The sequence below is a fragment of the Rissa tridactyla genome, chromosome 10, assembly GCF_028500815.1.
Source record: "Rissa tridactyla isolate bRisTri1 chromosome 10, bRisTri1.patW.cur.20221130, whole genome shotgun sequence".
Classification (NCBI taxonomy): Eukaryota; Metazoa; Chordata; class Aves; order Charadriiformes; family Laridae; genus Rissa; species Rissa tridactyla.
This window is the reverse complement of record NC_071475.1, coordinates 16,096,584-16,112,601: the sequence shown is the minus strand read 5'-3', so window position 1 is coordinate 16,112,601 and position 16,018 is coordinate 16,096,584. Positions and strand designations below refer to the sequence as shown.

At 51.5% G+C, this 16,018-nt stretch overlaps 1 protein-coding gene across 2 annotated transcripts in view; it reads left to right on the top strand.

Annotated features, from left to right (window-relative positions):
- Positions 1-2,440: 2,440 nt before the first annotated feature.
- The window catches only part of SRGAP3 (SLIT-ROBO Rho GTPase activating protein 3), a 122,013-nt gene continuing 108,435 nt past the window's right edge, over positions 2,441-16,018 (top strand). For both annotated transcript variants that reach the window (XM_054216181.1, XM_054216182.1), the window contains exon 1: positions 2,441-2,683. In XM_054216181.1, coding sequence (XP_054072156.1) covers positions 2,617-2,683 — 67 coding nt within the window. In that variant the 5' untranslated portion in view covers positions 2,441-2,616. The remainder of the gene's footprint in view (positions 2,684-16,018) is intronic.

Here is a 16,018-nt window from a genome sequence, read left to right as displayed (position 1 = left end):
CAGCACTCCAGTGCCCTGTGACCCCTGTGCTCTGCCCCTCCCCGTGCCCAGCGGGTGTCTAGGGCAGCGCCTGGTCTCCCTCTGCAAGAGCTCTGAGCCCCTCGGCCCTGCAAGGCGTCGGGGAGCGTTGGCTGCAGGGCTGGTGTCGGGGAGCGATGGCTGCAGGGCCCGTGTTGGGGAGCGGTGACTGCAGGGCCGGCATGGGGGAGCGATGGCTGCTCAGCCCCGCAGCCCAGAGCCTCTGCGCTCTGCAGAGCCTGCGCTTCCCCGGCAGCGCTTCCTTTGTCTCCCTCCTCTCCGCGTCTCTCTGTGGCTGCTGGAAATGCAGAATGCTCTTCTGTGCTGCCTGCTCGGGCTAGGTAAATTATTTGTTTAATAGGCTTGGTTTATTTTTTGTAAGCTGGCAGAATAGCTGTGAATCATCAAATCTCCCTGAATTCACTCCACACAAGACACAACAAAAGGATTCATTGTGCGGCACAGTGACCGGAGTGTAGCTGGGGCCGGACAGAGAGACCATACAGTGGGGCTGGCTTCCCAAGCGGCTGGATACGCCGGCATGGCCAGCGCAGGGACGAGTATGTGCCGCTTGGAAAACTCAGTGCTGACAAAAGCGTATGGGTTTTTTCACTGGGCCCCAACTACTGTTTCTTACTCAACCAGAAAACCCCTGGAAAAGAGCCTTAAATAGTATTTGTTGCTGCTTCTGCCAGAATGAACATGTTTTTCCTTTTTTTTCAAATCATTAACAAAGAATGTAAAATCTATTCAAGTGCAGCCCCTCTGTCAAAACACCTTCTGGACGAAAGTGGAGAACTCATTAGTTTGTAGAGGGGCTTTCTCCCCTGTCCGCCTGCTCCCCGGTCCCCCCGGTCTGCAAGGGGCTCGCAGGAACATTTGTGCTGTGGTCACCTGCAAGGCTCAAGGCTCTCATCCTGCACAAACGGGGCCCACACACAAGAGATTTTCCAACTTTCATGCCCCTAATTTAGCTGCCGTGGATGTGAGCTGTTGGCCTCAGGGGGGAAACGCAGTGCTGGAAAACAAGGTTTCGCGAGGGATAATTCGGAGAAGCAGAGGAGGTGTAGTGGTGCCTGGGGAAGCTGGCACAGACAGAGGGGCATTTACAGAGCCCAGCCTTGTGCTTCATACGTTTTCCAAACATGAAACATGATTTCACCAAAATTCATGTATTTCAGTGATTGACCAAGGGGCCGGGGTCAGGGTGAATGCAATGATGAATGAACAGAAGGGAGAACGAACTGTCACCTCCACGAGCCAGCTGACAGATGCACCACGAGGCAATGCTCTGGCAAGATTACCCAAAGCAGGAGTTTCTTTCCTCAAAACGGCCTTTTACGTGTGTGCTGGGCCTGGTCCTGGGGCTGGAAAAGCAAAAGCAAACTTGTGTTTGTTGCTCTGAACAGTGGGGTGTGCCGTGTTCTGTGACCTGGAGCTTTCCCCGAGCAGTTTTAAAAGACAGCACTAGTCAGAGGATATTTGGTGTGAGCTGAAGGGCCTTGGGATCAATCGTGTGCCACAGACCCCCCTCCTGCCGCTGCGCCATGTTTATTAGTGCTTTTACGTTGGTGAACCCATTGCAGCTCAACGCTTGGCCTGTCGCCTGGGCTCAGGTGTGCGGTGACGGCAGCAAGGGGGGCTGTGTGGGGCAGGGGGATGGGGGTGGCAGGGAGGGGGGACACGCTGCGGTCCCGAGGGACGGCCCCAGAGGTCCCGTCTCATCCTGAGAGGACATCACCCCGTCAGCCGGGCATGCCCGCCAGCCCCATTGCACTGTGAGCCCCGTAATACCCGAGGCTCTTGCCCCAGAGGAGCCGCTTCCAGGCTGATGTGCTCCCATGACCTGGGGAGTCTTGGGACCCTGCGGGCCTTTGGCTGGTGGGGCCGTGCCGGTGCCAGTGCCGTGCCCGGGGGGTTGGGGAACAGGGCGGCGGTGACAGACCCCAAAGGCGACGTTTGGGCGACGGGCTGATGCGGAGCCGCGCGGATCCGTGGGGTGCCAGCAGTCGGCGCGGCTGGTGCCGTGGGAGCACGGCCCGTGGGTGCGGGGACGGTGCCCGGGCACCGCTCCTTAACGGAACGGCCTCGACACGCAGCGCGGCGGGGGCGAACCCTCCGGAGCGGGGCCGGGGGCGGCCCGGAGGCTCCCTCCCCCGGCGTGCCCCCTTCCCATGCCTGTCCCCGTGCATCCCCCGGGCCGGCACCGCGGAACCGCGCGCCTCTCCCCCCCGCCGTCCCGGTCCCGGTCCCGGCCCCGGCCCGGGGGGCGCGGCCGCCCCGCCCCTCCCGCGGGGGGTGGAGCCAGGGCGCGAGGACGCCCCGCCCCGCCCCGCGGCCCCGCCCCGCCCCGCGCGCAACCTGAGCGCGGGAGCGGCGCCAGGGCCCCGCCTCGGCTGGCGGCGGGCAGCGGCGCGGCGGGGCTCGGTTCGGCTCGGCTCGGCTCGGCGGGGCTCGGCTCCTGAGGGCTGGTTGGCGGTGCGGCCGGCGCCGCCAATGAAGGCAGCGGCGGGCGGCGGCGGGGCCGCGGCCGGGTGAGGCGGCGGTGGTGCGGTGCGCGGAGCGGGCGTCCCGGCGGAGCCCGCGCCCTCCCCCAAGATGACATCGCAGGGCAGGTTCAAGAAGGACAAAGAGATCATCGCCGACTACGAGGCGCAGGTCAAAGGTGCGGAGCGGGGCGGCGGCGCTGCGGGGCGGGCGGCGGTGCCCGCCTTTGTGTGCGGGGCGGGCGGGGCGCGGGGCCGGGCCGGTGCCGGGCAGCTCCCCCCGCGTCCGCCCCTCCGCGGGCACCGGGCGGGCGGTGGCGCGGCGCGGGGGGGGCACCGGCCGCGGGAGCCCCCCCCCTCCCACGCCCAGGCGCCGCGGGTCCCCGCGGTGTGCGGGGCTGTGCGGAGGGACCCGCGCCCACCTGGACACCGGCTGCGGCCGCAGGGGCCGGGGCTCGGAGCGAGGGAGGGAGTGAGGTCGGGAGCGCTGCCGGCGCCCCTGGAGATGAGCTGAGGCTGGAGCGCTTTAGGAATGGCAGCTGCAGGGAAAACGCGTTATTTCAGCGTTTTTGCGAAGGAGGCACATCGGTCCTGCAGGGCTTATGTAAGGAACTTCGCCGGGCCCCGCGGTTCCGGGGACAGACCCCTGGTTACGCAAGTGCAGCCTGGCAGGATGGAGACCTCTCAAGCAGACGCCTTATCTCTAAATATTAGAGAAGGATATAATTAAAGGCTGTGCCTGTTGAGACCACTAAGCGTCAAATATCAGGCTCCAAATTAATTTTTATTGCAGTTAGACTTATTATGGAAAAGTTGATACCCTCTGAAACATCACAAATGTCTGCAGTCCAGTGAAAGACTGAGTGTGTGCGGCCAGGTAGAAAAAATTAGTCTGTGTAGCCATCTCTCTATTACAAAAATAGAATTTTTAGTATCAGTAGCAAACTGTATTAACTGATATTTTTGGGTAAGTTCAGTTTGTAAATCTACTCATTATTGCACGAATTCCTCATTCTGTTAGTTGATGACAATTCCTTTTCCCACTTTCAGCTCGAGGATACTTAACTGCCTGCTTAATCCCTTTGCAGCAGGTTGCCCCCTTCGAGTCCCCCTGCTATTATATAAAATTGGCTCCCATCTCCCTCTGGTTGGTTGTTTCATGTGGGTATGCGTTCACCATTTTGTTATGTTTAAGTCTCTGGTTAGGACAGGGTTAATTAAAAATACAAAGTATCTTTTCTGCAAATTAACCTGTGAATGTGCAAACTAAACCAGCTTTGCTGTTTTCTGTAGAGGTCACTTAGTGTGTCGGATCTTGAGCTGAGCTGAGGGATGTGGTATCCGCACACGCAGCGCTGTGAAAAGTAGCTGCTGAAATGCTGCAGTGCAATGCCAGATGGAAGGATTTTGGGGAAGGGGCCGTCTGTTGATTTTGTGCCATTGTTTACTTTCTTGCATTTCAGCCTTTTGTAGTTGGCTTTGAAGAGTGATGTAACAGTCACAACATGCTCTGCTCAGTGCCAATTACCTTTCTGCTTGTGTGTAATTTGGACAAATTGATGTTATTGCACCCTGCAGTTAAGCAGATGAAATATTCTTTTAGCCTGTGGTATTGTTCTGTTTTATGGGAGGGGATTTGCATGTATTCATGGAAACTGTCCCACGTTTCCGTGTTGTTCTCGAAGATGTCCTGGGCAGGTGGTTCCCGGTGCTGGGGCCTGCGGGGGTAGCTGGGGGCAGGAATGGGCCTGATCTCTCCAAAAGCTTTGCTGCAGACATTTCCAGTGTTTTTTCTTCTTGTTGTTTGTAACTGGAATACTCGTTTGCCGTGATCGTTCTTGGCCCGACTTCTGTAGCCTCATGGTTTCCATATGTTAGCCAGTTAACGCTGGGGTTATGTATAAGGGTGTTTTATTTCACCACAGCGATCATGTTTTGGGCCGCTTTTCTGGGCAGCTGTAACACAGACAGGGTTTGCTGATGAGACGTTAAGAATTTAGTTGTTACCATTCTGTGCCTAATTATACCTCCAGAAATGTCCATTTTCTGATTTTTGCGTGCTCGGCCTGTATTTTCATCTGAATAAAGGTTAATTTGGATGTGCTCAGGCTTTAACTGCACCTGAGGCTTGGGGCGATGTGGGACGAGTCAGCTGCCTGCTGCCTTCGAGATGGTGGCAGCTCCGTCCCTGAGAGGCACCATGTCCCTCGCAGGACCAAGGTGGTCTTGGGGTGACCTCGGTGGGGTGAAGGAGCTCCGGTGCTCGCGGATCCCTCCTGACAGCGGTCACCCTCGCCATCACCTCTGTGTGGGGACCGGGGTGGCTCTGGCCTTCCCATGCTGTTGAAGTGTTGGAGGAGGATAAAGATCGGAGTCCTGAGGAGTCAGTGTGGAGGTCTGGTGTAGCCTGTGTTTCGCCGTGAAGTAGGGGCAGTGGAGCAAAATGTGACAGGCTGGAAGGTTCAGTGAAGCATCGCTGGTTGGTCGTTAGGTTAGCAGGGCCCCGAGGAGGACAGGCCGCTGAGGATGCTCTGCGGAGGGAACACGGCTTTTACTTTGATTCATTGTGTACGGCCTGTGCAAACGCAACAGATCTGTGTGTCGTCAATGTCAGCAAAACCCAACGTGAGGGAGGGTTTGTCATCAGCCAAACCTTCTCCCGAGGCTGTGACGGTGACCATAAACACCCACCTCCGCTTCTGTTCGCCTTCCCCGAGGCCTGATCTCTCTTGCCTCGGCCGAGGGACTTCATGTAGGCCACCTCGTTATCCCTGATACCCTGTTCATTTCCTTCAGGGATTTAGCCATTATTCTATTCCTATCTAAACCCCTGCTTCCCTGGTGAAGACAGATGCCCAAATCTCCAGAGAAAGACTAAAATGGAAAAGAAATAGGGAGGAAGAAAAGGGTGAGTGGTGGCAAGGGAGACTAATGAACAAAATGTTGGTGCAGAAGGGCTGACATATGAAGATGATAAAAGATGAAAATGTGAAGAAGCGATGCTTTGTTATGGAGGATGGGTCTGAAATCTGAACACAGCACGGTGGTCCCCATGGTGTGGTCAAGAAACTAGGAGGGAGAAAGGTGCGAAATCTGCGTGTGAACTTGGGAATACATCAGCATGGATGGAAATGAAAGTAACTCACAGTAGGGGTGCGTTTAAAATGCATTTAAAGGATGGATGTCATAGAGGATTGGAAGTTGTAAGGGTGCTGCCCACTGTCGTCGGCCAGGCAGCCTGGAAGGTGTGAGGTGTCAGCCAGCGCCTGGGGCTCCCGTGAGGCACTAACCATCCAGCAGCGCCTGAACTGCAGACAAACCCCTCGGCTGCCCAGGTATTACTAGAGGAGCCTGACAGGCAACTGGGAATAACATGGTGGGGAGAAAAAAAAAATGCTGCTTAGGCTGATTTTTAGGAGAGTTCTGCTGAAAGCCTCCGTGCGGAGGCTGTTGGGAGCAGAGCAGGGGCCCTGCGTGCTTCGGGGACAGGGGGAGGGGAGTCCTGCCCTGACCCCCTCTGCTCTGGGGGGCTGCGGCCTCGGCGGAAAAAATCGATGAGCCCGCACTTTGTGTGGGGAGCTTGATTGGCATAAGTGGAGTTTAACTGGTGAATAATCTTTGTGCACAGGGGTGATTTATCAGCCATAATGACTCTGTATCTTCATTCCCTCCCTGGAGAGTTGTCTGCTTTTCTCATGGTGGGAAGGAGTGATGCTGAACGTGCGTTGAGAAGATAGAGGGTGTGGGCGAGGTGCACGGGTCTGTGTGTGTGCCGCCGGCTGCACGCATTGCCGGGGTGTTGTAGAGAGGGATGGCGGGGCTGATAGCCAGGGCACGGTTACATGGTGGTGGTAGTGATGCCTGAGGCTTTGGGTCGGTGTCACCCCGTTTTTAGGAGTGGGAACACCTGATCGTGTCTGCCTGTGGCTGCTGCAGGCTGGCCGTCCTCGCAGCGCTCCGCAGCGTTTGCCATCTGCCCCTGTGTGGGGACCTCTCTCTGTGACCTCTCCTCGGCACAGCCACCGCTGACAGGCGTCTTCCACGGTGTGGTCCCTCCTTTCAGTTGTTGTGCCGTGGCTCCGGCCTTTCCTTCTGCTGCTGACCTGCATCCTTCTGCAGCTGTCGGGAGAGGAGAGGGCTGGCCCCAGGATTGGCAGCAGATGCTCCCTTGACAGTACCAGAAAGAAAATACCAAGGATGCTTTTTAGGAGGCAGGCTTTCTTATTTGTCCCTCTTAGATTTGCAGACAGGAATGGTTGCATTAAAAATAAATGCCAATAAAGATATGGCTGCATATTTACAAGTGCCACATTAAAGCTACTTGGGGAATACAGAATACAGTAGATCCTTAGATGCACTATTTAAAGCGAGTGTTTTCAGACGTACAATTTTAATTGGTCTGTCTGGCCAGAAAGATAAATAAAAGTCTCTTCCTCATTACTGTTGAATGCATGATTTGTTGCTTTAATGCAGCAAAACTAACCAGTTTTAATTATGTAGATGCAACTGACTATGGTACAGCATTGTAAATCTTGCAGAAAATTGGGCATCCTGTTGATTGCCTGCTCAATTTTGTATTGCTTCCTGAAGGTTTTCTTTAACCCAGGAAAAATTCAGGTCATCGTATGATCTATTTGGTTATTGTTGGCAGGAAGACTGCTGTGAATCAATAGCATCTTCTTCTGTTGTATGGCTGGCAGGTGAAAAGCATCCCTGGTGATCCTGAAGATGATAGTCTTTAAATGGTGCATCTGGCTGCATAGTGGTAAAGGGATGATTTCTTGCACTTCTAGGACTCTTAGTTGCTGTGTAAATTGTTAATAGAACTAGAGTTTTGATGGATTTAGCAGATAAAAACATTAAAAAGTCTTGCAAACCTGGGGCCAAAGAAAACCAATGTATTTTTTCCCATTTTTGTAGGAGAACTGCAGCTTAGGTTAATTTATCATTCCTTGTTAGCTTCATTTTACTTGTCCTATTGCAGTAGCTGTATCCCTTCTTTTATGCCTATTCTGATTTCCTACCTATTGCTCTCTTTCCACTTTGCTCAGTAAATTTTGGGAAAATTCCCGTACCAAATGGTTTTCTGGGATTATGGCTTGCTCAGGAGGGAAGTTTGGCTCACAGTTGGAGGAGGCGTCAAGGCTTGAAGCATGACAACCTTTTTAATAAAATGGTTCTGTGCAAAAGAGAAGAGAGGTCCCGTCCCTTTGGGTGAGCTGGTAGGAAACTGCTAAATATTAATCACAGAAACAGATACAAAATTTCCATTGGCTTAATTGTCTTGCTTAGCAAAATGTGGGGAAGTGTGACCTGAGGGCCAGCTGGCGTGCCTTGGCGTAGCTCCATCGGTTTTGTGGAGTCATCTGCAGGAGATAGCAGATCCTGATGAATCTAGTTGCTACTGTGAGACTTAGAAATACCGCTCAGCGTTGCTCTGTAGTTGGTTGACTCCTGTATAGATTTATTTGTTGTTATCTTCCGCTTATCCTCTGTGTTTCCTCAGTGGGGTCTGATAGCGTGGTCCTGGCAGATGGGTTTTACATGAGACCTCTGCGTGTGGGGACTGGGAGGGCCATGTGCAGAGAATAGCAGGGAACTGTATATGTGATTCATAATAAAGATTAATTGGCAGTCTCTAATGGAAACAAATTGAGTCTATCAGCGAGGTTTCCTGCAAAGCTCAAGTCCCGGGCGCTTTGGCGGAGGCTGGGATGGTTCAACTGAGTCAGCAGGCTCCTGCATACGACTGACCATCAGTGGCTCCGTACAGGTGCTGGTGGGATGGACCTTCCTAAAATGCCTTGGATTCGGGCCTCCTCTGCAGTCAGAGGGGAGAAGGAACAGCCGGCTCACAGTGACTGGTTAGAAGTGTGTGTACCTGTGTGCTTGGGTGCTTTGCTCTGGGTCAGACACAGCCAGTGCATGGTCCAATGCTCTCGCCGCCAGCTCTGCGTGCCCAGGGCAGGAGTGTGGGTACGGCACCAGGTGCTGCCTCCCTGGGGCCGGACGGTTGGCCTCGCAGCGCTGGTGCAGGCAGTGGAAGTGGAGTGTGCCAGGGCACATTGGCTGCTATTTCTTGTCAAGATATTGCTAAAACCAAAGACTTTCTAGGTACATGGCCTCATTTAGATGGGGAGCTGGATGGGGGCCTGAAAGCCCGTGTGCTGCATGTGCTGGCCTTCTAGCAGAATGTGGGGCTGTGTAGAGCGGTCGACACACTGGAGGGACGGGATGCCATCCGGAGGGACCTGGGCAGGCTGGAGAGGTGGGCCCGTGCCAACCCCATGAAGTTCAACAAGGCCAAGTGCGAGGTCCTGCACCTGGGTCATGGCTGTCCCAAGCACATATCCAGGCTGGGTGGAGAATGGCTGGAGAGCAGCCCTGACGAGAAGGACCTGGGGGTGCTGATGGATGAGAAGCTCAAAATGAGCTGGCAATGTGCGCTGGCAGCCCAGAAACCCCCTGCAAACCCTGGGCTGCATCCCCAGCAGCGTGGGCAGCAGGAGGGACTCTGGATCAGGGAGGGGAGACATGGGACGAGGGGGAACGGTTTTACACTGGAAGAGGGGAGATTTAGATGAGATCTCAGGAAGAAATTCTCTGCTGTGAGGGTGGTGAGCCCCTGGCCCAGGTTGCCCAGAGAAGCTGTGGCTGCCCCATCCCTGGAGGGGTTCAAGGCCAGGTTGGACAGGGCTTGGAGCAACCTGGTGTGGTGGGAGGTGTCCCTGCCCAGGGCAGGGGGTGGCACTGGGTGGGCTTTAAGGTCCCTTCCCACCCAAACCATTCTATATGAGTTTAAAAAAAAAAAAAAAAGACAGGTGAAATCACTAAAGTGTTTTTTCCTTAAAACACACAGCTCTGGCTCCAGCTGAAGCTGTTTAAGCAAACATGGCAGAGTGGAGGTGCATCTGGCAGGATAAGCAGAGAAGCATTTCTTTCCTTCTCAAGATGAAGAAGCTGGCAAAGAGAGCAGCCAAGGGATAAGCTGTGAACCTTTTGCAGGACTTCTTTTTGCCGGGTCCAGGTCCCCAGCTTCTACTGCCAGGTAGGGCTTTGTCTCCTGGCACCTGGTGGTGTACCTACACAGCCAGATCACGGGTGTGGGAGCTGATGTCCTGGGGCAGAGCCTGTGCTTCCCATGGGGAGGCTGCAGGCCCGGCACTCAGACTTTGGTTCAGATATCTTTCATTAAGGTGACTTTCCTCTAATGCCTTAAAAAATGAAATCCAGCAGTGTTTGGAAGTGCATGGTGTTGAAGAGGCCTCCTTTGGGCTCTGCTTTGGAGGCCTGCTTTGTGTCCTGGAACTCCTGCCCAGGACTCGGGGACTTGTGTAGGGACCAGGAGTGAGTGAGCTGAGGCACCCTGCCCTGATGTCTGCTGAGAGCTGACGGCTGCATTTCAACAGAAAAGAGAGGTATTTTGATCCTTGTAAGCCCAGCTGTTTTCTTTTCTGATAGCTGGCAGGTACCTGGGTGCAGCAGGCATTATTTATCAATCTACCCTTCCTCCTGGTAATGGTAAAAACCTCTTACAACGCTTATTCATGGCCTGTAGCTAGTCCTGGTTCCAGGTGAAGAGTTTTAAGGGCTGTAAGAGTGCAGCACCAAATGTGCTTCAGGTGCTTAACAGATATTTATAAGCCTCTGCAAGGTGTAATATTTTAAGTTCTGTGTGCACAGTTCCAGCACCTGACAGGACCAGGATTTACTTTCCCCTTCTGCTGGCCCATTGAAGGTGAGGGAAAACCCTCCCCCTTGAGCTCTTAAATTTTCTCTTGCCTGAATTTGGCTTTGTTTCAGTAGCTGTTTGTCAAGCTACCACCCACGGCAGCAACAGCAATCACCTCCTGAAATGCATTTGCCGACTTCAGAGGCATTCATTCATACTCCTGCCAGGCGGCAGTGGTTCGGGCGGGTGGTGCCTGGCGTCAGGCTCGGGGCTGGAGAGGGGCACAGCGGCGTGCGCAGTCGTGTCCCTCGTGCCGCTCTGCAGAAAGAAGTGACATAAAGTTATCTGCCCTTTCGTACAACCTGGGTGGCTGTTTAATCCCACCTGTTGATTTAAGCCCAGGAGGCTTCTGCTGAGCTGGCAGCAAACCTTCCTCTTTGAAAACATGAATATTTCTTACTAGTAACTATTGTATTGTGTGTGCCCCACCTCTGTGTATTTTATTGGTGTGTATCATAGCAGCAAGGGAGGACATAGAAATGAGTAAATAGCATGATCCCACCCAGTGGCTTGTAATAATAGTTTGTACCTGTCACTGATGACCTCCTTAGGGCTTCCAGTCCTCACCCGGTGCTCCTGCTTTGTGCCTGCAGTTGTTGGATGCACTTTAAGCTGTTCACATCTCCAAGAGCCTGATTCATAAACTTTTCTCTGAAAAACTGGCCTGAAATGACTTATTTTGGTGTCCCTTTTCTCACCTCTGAAGACAGCTGCAGTGGTTTGGGAAGAGGCAGCTGCTGAGCAGTGTATTGCAACATGCAATTTTAGTAAAGAAATAAAGACGACTATCGAAATAGGATTACTGAGGGAGTTTACGTAGCCGTAGTATGATTCCCTGGGCTGGGACCGAGTCAGCGTAATAGGGCTGATGTGCTTCTCACTGCCACAGTGCTGTGGGATTGTTTAATGACCGTGAATGGTCAGCAGCTTGGTTTTAGAGTTCATGTGAAAAATGGCACCATCAACAGCACAGCAGCCCTCGCATGCCAGGCTGGGGAATATACAGCCTTGTTATTTATCCCAGTGTTGTCATTACTCATCAATGAGGAGGCAGCTGTTAGGATCCTGTCCATGGCAGGGAGGGAGAGGTTTTAAATCATCCTCTTTGTTTTAAATCATCCCCTTTGTGTGAAATCATCCTCTTTACTTTAAATCTTCCCCTTTGTTTTAGTAACTAAGATATGTAAAAAGGTGTGGTGTTGTAATTCCCATGCGGAAATTGGTGCTTCCGTCCTAGCCTCTTCTAGAAGGTGGGTCCCCGGATTTAGCTCTGTGGGCGCAGCCTGGTCAGAGGGGAGCGACAGCAGTGCCTCTGGGCTGGTCTTCCCCTGGTTGTTGGGATGTGGCTGTGGAGTGCTGTGTCTGTCCGTCTGCATTGGCATGAGTTCCCTGGTTTGGGAAGCCCTGGCCTGGGAGGGACTGGGAGGACCAGGGAGCTGGAAACTGGGAGAAGGCTGCGGCTGCGAGATTCTCTTGCTTACACATCCTGCCCTGTTGAGCTGCAGGACAGCAGCAACGTGCCTCCCTGAATGACAGAACTGTTTCTGTTCACTTCACTGGTGGCCCTCCCTGACTGCTGAAGCCAAGCTGACATGCAGGGGAGGTTCTCCATGAAGACATTTGGTGCTGCAGGCAGCTAGTCTGGGAGCTTCAGAAAAGAATTTGCATTATTGTCTATCACTCTTCTTTCCTTTGGAGTTGACGAATAGCTTTGAAGGTGGTGTGGGGGGGAAGTTTTACTTCCCTTTTTCACAGTCACATGTGGCAAGGGACTGCAGTCGCTCTAATGCATCTTGCATCTCAAAGTAGCTCTATAAAATATTGCTCTGTCTTGTAGCAGTGGCAAGTGTGCAGGAAAGCTCAGTAATTTTCAGTTAGAATGGCTATAGAGCTAAATAGTCTACAGTCTCTTGCTTGTGTCTGTATCAGATGAGAGGAGAGGAGGTTGCTCCTTAGGTGAGCATCCCTGATTTTTTAGCTCTTTCCCTCCTGGCCTCTGAGCCTCAGTGGCCTGTCTATAAAACAGATCGAGAAGAGGGGTTGCAGCTCTCTGGGTGGATGCTAATCCTGCTGCTCTTGGGAACACTCAGGGCTACAGCCCTCCAGGGTGAGGATTTTGTCCATGTGTCTCTTGCTTTGGTTATTATCCAGATAGCGAAGGTAACTGTAGTAATTAGGTGAGGCTCAGTGCTGTTTTACTATCTTGCTTGTATTGTAAGAGTAAATATTTAACAAGAAATCAGGATACAAACCCATGTAAGTGACCAGAGATCAGGAGATGGAGGTCTGCTTCAGTGATTCCCATTAAGGGAAAAGGGAGCCCTGTTTTCCACTGCCCTTCTCTGTCTGTTGGACCAGCTTCACCTCTTGAGGTCCAACTTTGTGGAACAGTATCATGAATTGGAGGACCACAGCAGAAGTCTCTATCACAGACTTCGTGAAACAGTGGCTTCCTCTTTACCATGAAAGAGCCCCAGAGATTGTTTTTGGGTTTTTTTAGATGTTGTAGCATTGATGAGCTTTGTTTGTTTGAAGAGTTATTTGTGGTCTTGAGGCTATTCTGTGGTGTGGTTAGAGTCTGAGGTGATGTTCTGCTCCTTGGAACGACTTGTTTAGAGAAGATGGCCTAAAGAACAGATTTCTTAGCTCCGGATCATCAGATAGATAGAAAATTGTTGCACACACACACAAGGCCAGCATCCCAAAATTATCTATCAGATGCACTGATTAATCAATAATTGTGTCATGGTAATAAAACCCCTTGCTATGCAAAGCTATGTAATGGCTTTAAATAAACTGTTTTTTGGGAAGAAGTCTGCATTTCAGTCTTCCCCTCCCTTATTTTTTTACTTCATGGAAATTTAACTCTGACACTATAATTTAATCACTGAGTTTGTAGAAGAACTCATAAAAGCGTAAGAACTGGAGATCAAACTATTGGTGTGGCAGTCTAAAGCTTTTGTGTTGGCAAATTTAAGATTTTCTTTGTGTGGAAAAAATGTTAATTGGTATTTGGGAAGAGCCTAAATGATGTTTCATTCAAGATAGCTTGTTGGTGTTTGAAATTTTAAAGGTACGGACTTTGATCTGGAGAGAAAAAAAAGTCCAGCTGTCACTTTACAGCATTGTCAGTGTAGCAGGACTGGAGCTGGAAGAGAGCTGAAGATTGGAGTTGCATTGTGAGACTGGGATGATCAGGAGGCAAAGCCTCGTGCAGACGAGTCCTGTTTGGGAGCGTAGCTCGGGGCTGGGAATGCAGCGCGGACCGGAGGCTGTAACTCAGGACAAGGCGGAATTGGTGCTGTTGGGCTTTTTGTGAACTGCGTTGTGCCCTTAATGGGAAGTGATGCACTAAAGCTGTATGATAATATCGAAAGACACTGTTTAGCTGGTCAGTTAGTGAAGGAAGACATACTGTCTGCAAGATTACCCTGCCAAGAACAGCGAGTATATTTAGCTTTTTCTTAAACTCCCCATTTTCTGTTCTGGTTTGCCCTCAAAAGCTGATTAATTACTCCAGATTTATGCTGGTGTTGCAGCCTGTGACCCATGGCCATTGTGGAGTTGTGTCTCTGGACCTTGTGAGCCAGATGGGGATGTCATCTGGCATCTCTGGAATGATGCTATGGACCACTTATCAGCGGTGACCTCCACTGGAAGGAGATATGCCGTTAGTTGATGAAGATGTATTGGACCTTCTAAGAAAATGTTATTGTAGGCAGCTGTTTTCACCCCTCTGTTATTTGGGAGGACGTGTAACTCCTTTGGAGGGACAGCATGCCCCAAATGACCGTTAAGAGGTGGGAAAGTCATGCTCTGGCCAAAAGATAGGGAATTTTGAAAATATGACTTAGCTGCTGTCAAACATGGCGCTGTGGGTTTGAAGCAAGCCCTCCTGAATGGGTGGGATGTCTCCCATTGACTGTGGTGTGTGGTGCTTCATCCCCTTGAGATCATGTACCAGAACCCCTGCCTGCAGGAGGGATCACGCCGTGTACGTTGCAAGGTTAGGAAGAAGTCGCGCTGAATCCTTCCCCTTGCTTTTCATAGTGCAGTGACCGAAGCCTGTCTGCATCCACCTCTCCAAAACGGGTGGTGGTCAGAGGTCTGGCGAAGGTCTTGTCCTCTGCTATGTCCCTTCCTGTAGGTAAAAGACCTTGTTGGTTGTTGTATTGAGTGCTTCAGCAGTAAAGTAGTGTACAAGAGGGTACTAATTGCTTACTGGAAGTTATTTCTATGTTGCTGCTCAATAGGGTTACCTCTGCCACGTATAGGTTGGAATATGGTGGTGTGTCTTTACTTTGCAGTATTGCCTAACGATTGTTTCTTTTTGGAGATGGGCATATTGTCAAAAGGGCTGAGTACTTTCACAGTCAATATTATGTACAGTTAAGCATGCTGAGGTCAGCACAACTGAATATCATGCTTCAGGGTGGAATGTGATTGCTGGAGGGATCAGAAAACAATTTCTATCCCCGTGTACAGCATTACACAATTGGCTGGATACATTATAGTTTCCCCTGCAGCATCAAAGCAATGCTCTGAGAGAGGCCACTGGATTAAGTAACACTGGCATTTCTGTAAATACCCATGTAATAGTTTCAAAATGTTTAAGAGTATTTATGATTTTATTTTCCCAGTGCTTCCAAGAGGCAGGCAGGAGCGTTCTGCTGTTTTGGCTGATGGGGAGATGCAGAGTCAATCTCGTGCAGGAGGCTGTTAGTCAGGAGTAGGAACAGAAATCAGGTTCTTAAACTTGGCGTCTTGCACGAGGACCAGAATTGCCTGTGCACCAGCCGTTTGCTTCGGTCAGACGTGTTTGTGCTGCCGCGGCAGTTGGGTAGCGTGTGTGCTGCGTGATTCTGCTTTCACCATCTGTGAAACGTGGTTGCTTTGTGAGGTCTAGAAAACCGTCTGATGGGCTGATGTGGGGCGATAAGTCACACTGAGGTCCCTGGCTGCCACTTGCCTGTTTGCTTGACTCAGCTGCCGCTTCCTGTTTTCAAGTGAGGTTGTTGCTCCTCGGGGCAGGCGAGGTGTTCCTCTGCCGGTGGTGCAGAAGTAAGTGGATCTTCACCACCATGGTGCAAGTAGTGCTTAACTTCACATTTTAGAGATGTACGGCAGCTCCAGGAGAGAGCAGTCTGCAGTCTGAGATTACATCCATCGCGGGTAGGAAAATGTGAGTTATTCAGGTGTTGTACAGAAATACTGGTAACTTGGGACAGCTAGCCTTGCTCCGCGATGGAAACTAGTTCATTTCACACCTTAGGGAACGGAACTGTGTTTTTTGGATAGGGCTCGGTCTGCACATCAGCCAGAGTGAGATGGAGAAGATGGACTTACTGTACAGGTCATTCTGCAGCAAAGAGCTTGTACGTGCGCTTTGGAGGTGTGAAGGTCTGCGTACGTTCAGTGTTGCCCCCAGAGGTGTCTGTAAGACAGACATCCCAGGCTCTTTGAAATGACTCCAACAGTCACATACAGAAACTCTGCAAGATTAACCTTTTATTTTGCCAGATTTTCCTTTAACCTTTATTTTACTCTCCACTGAATACAGCCAGTGTTTTGTAGGGACTGTCGTACTGCCCTATCCTTTTCCCCCATGAAGGTGAATGGGACTTCCGCTGTCGTAATAAATGAAACTGGAAATCAGGATCTCCACTGTAATTGTATTTTTTGGGTAGCTCAGGAAAAACCTGAGGAGGTGTGGCAAAAACTGAATAAAAATAAATAGCAGTGTTGAACTAGTTTTACTTGGAGCTTATCAAGTAAATTGGGA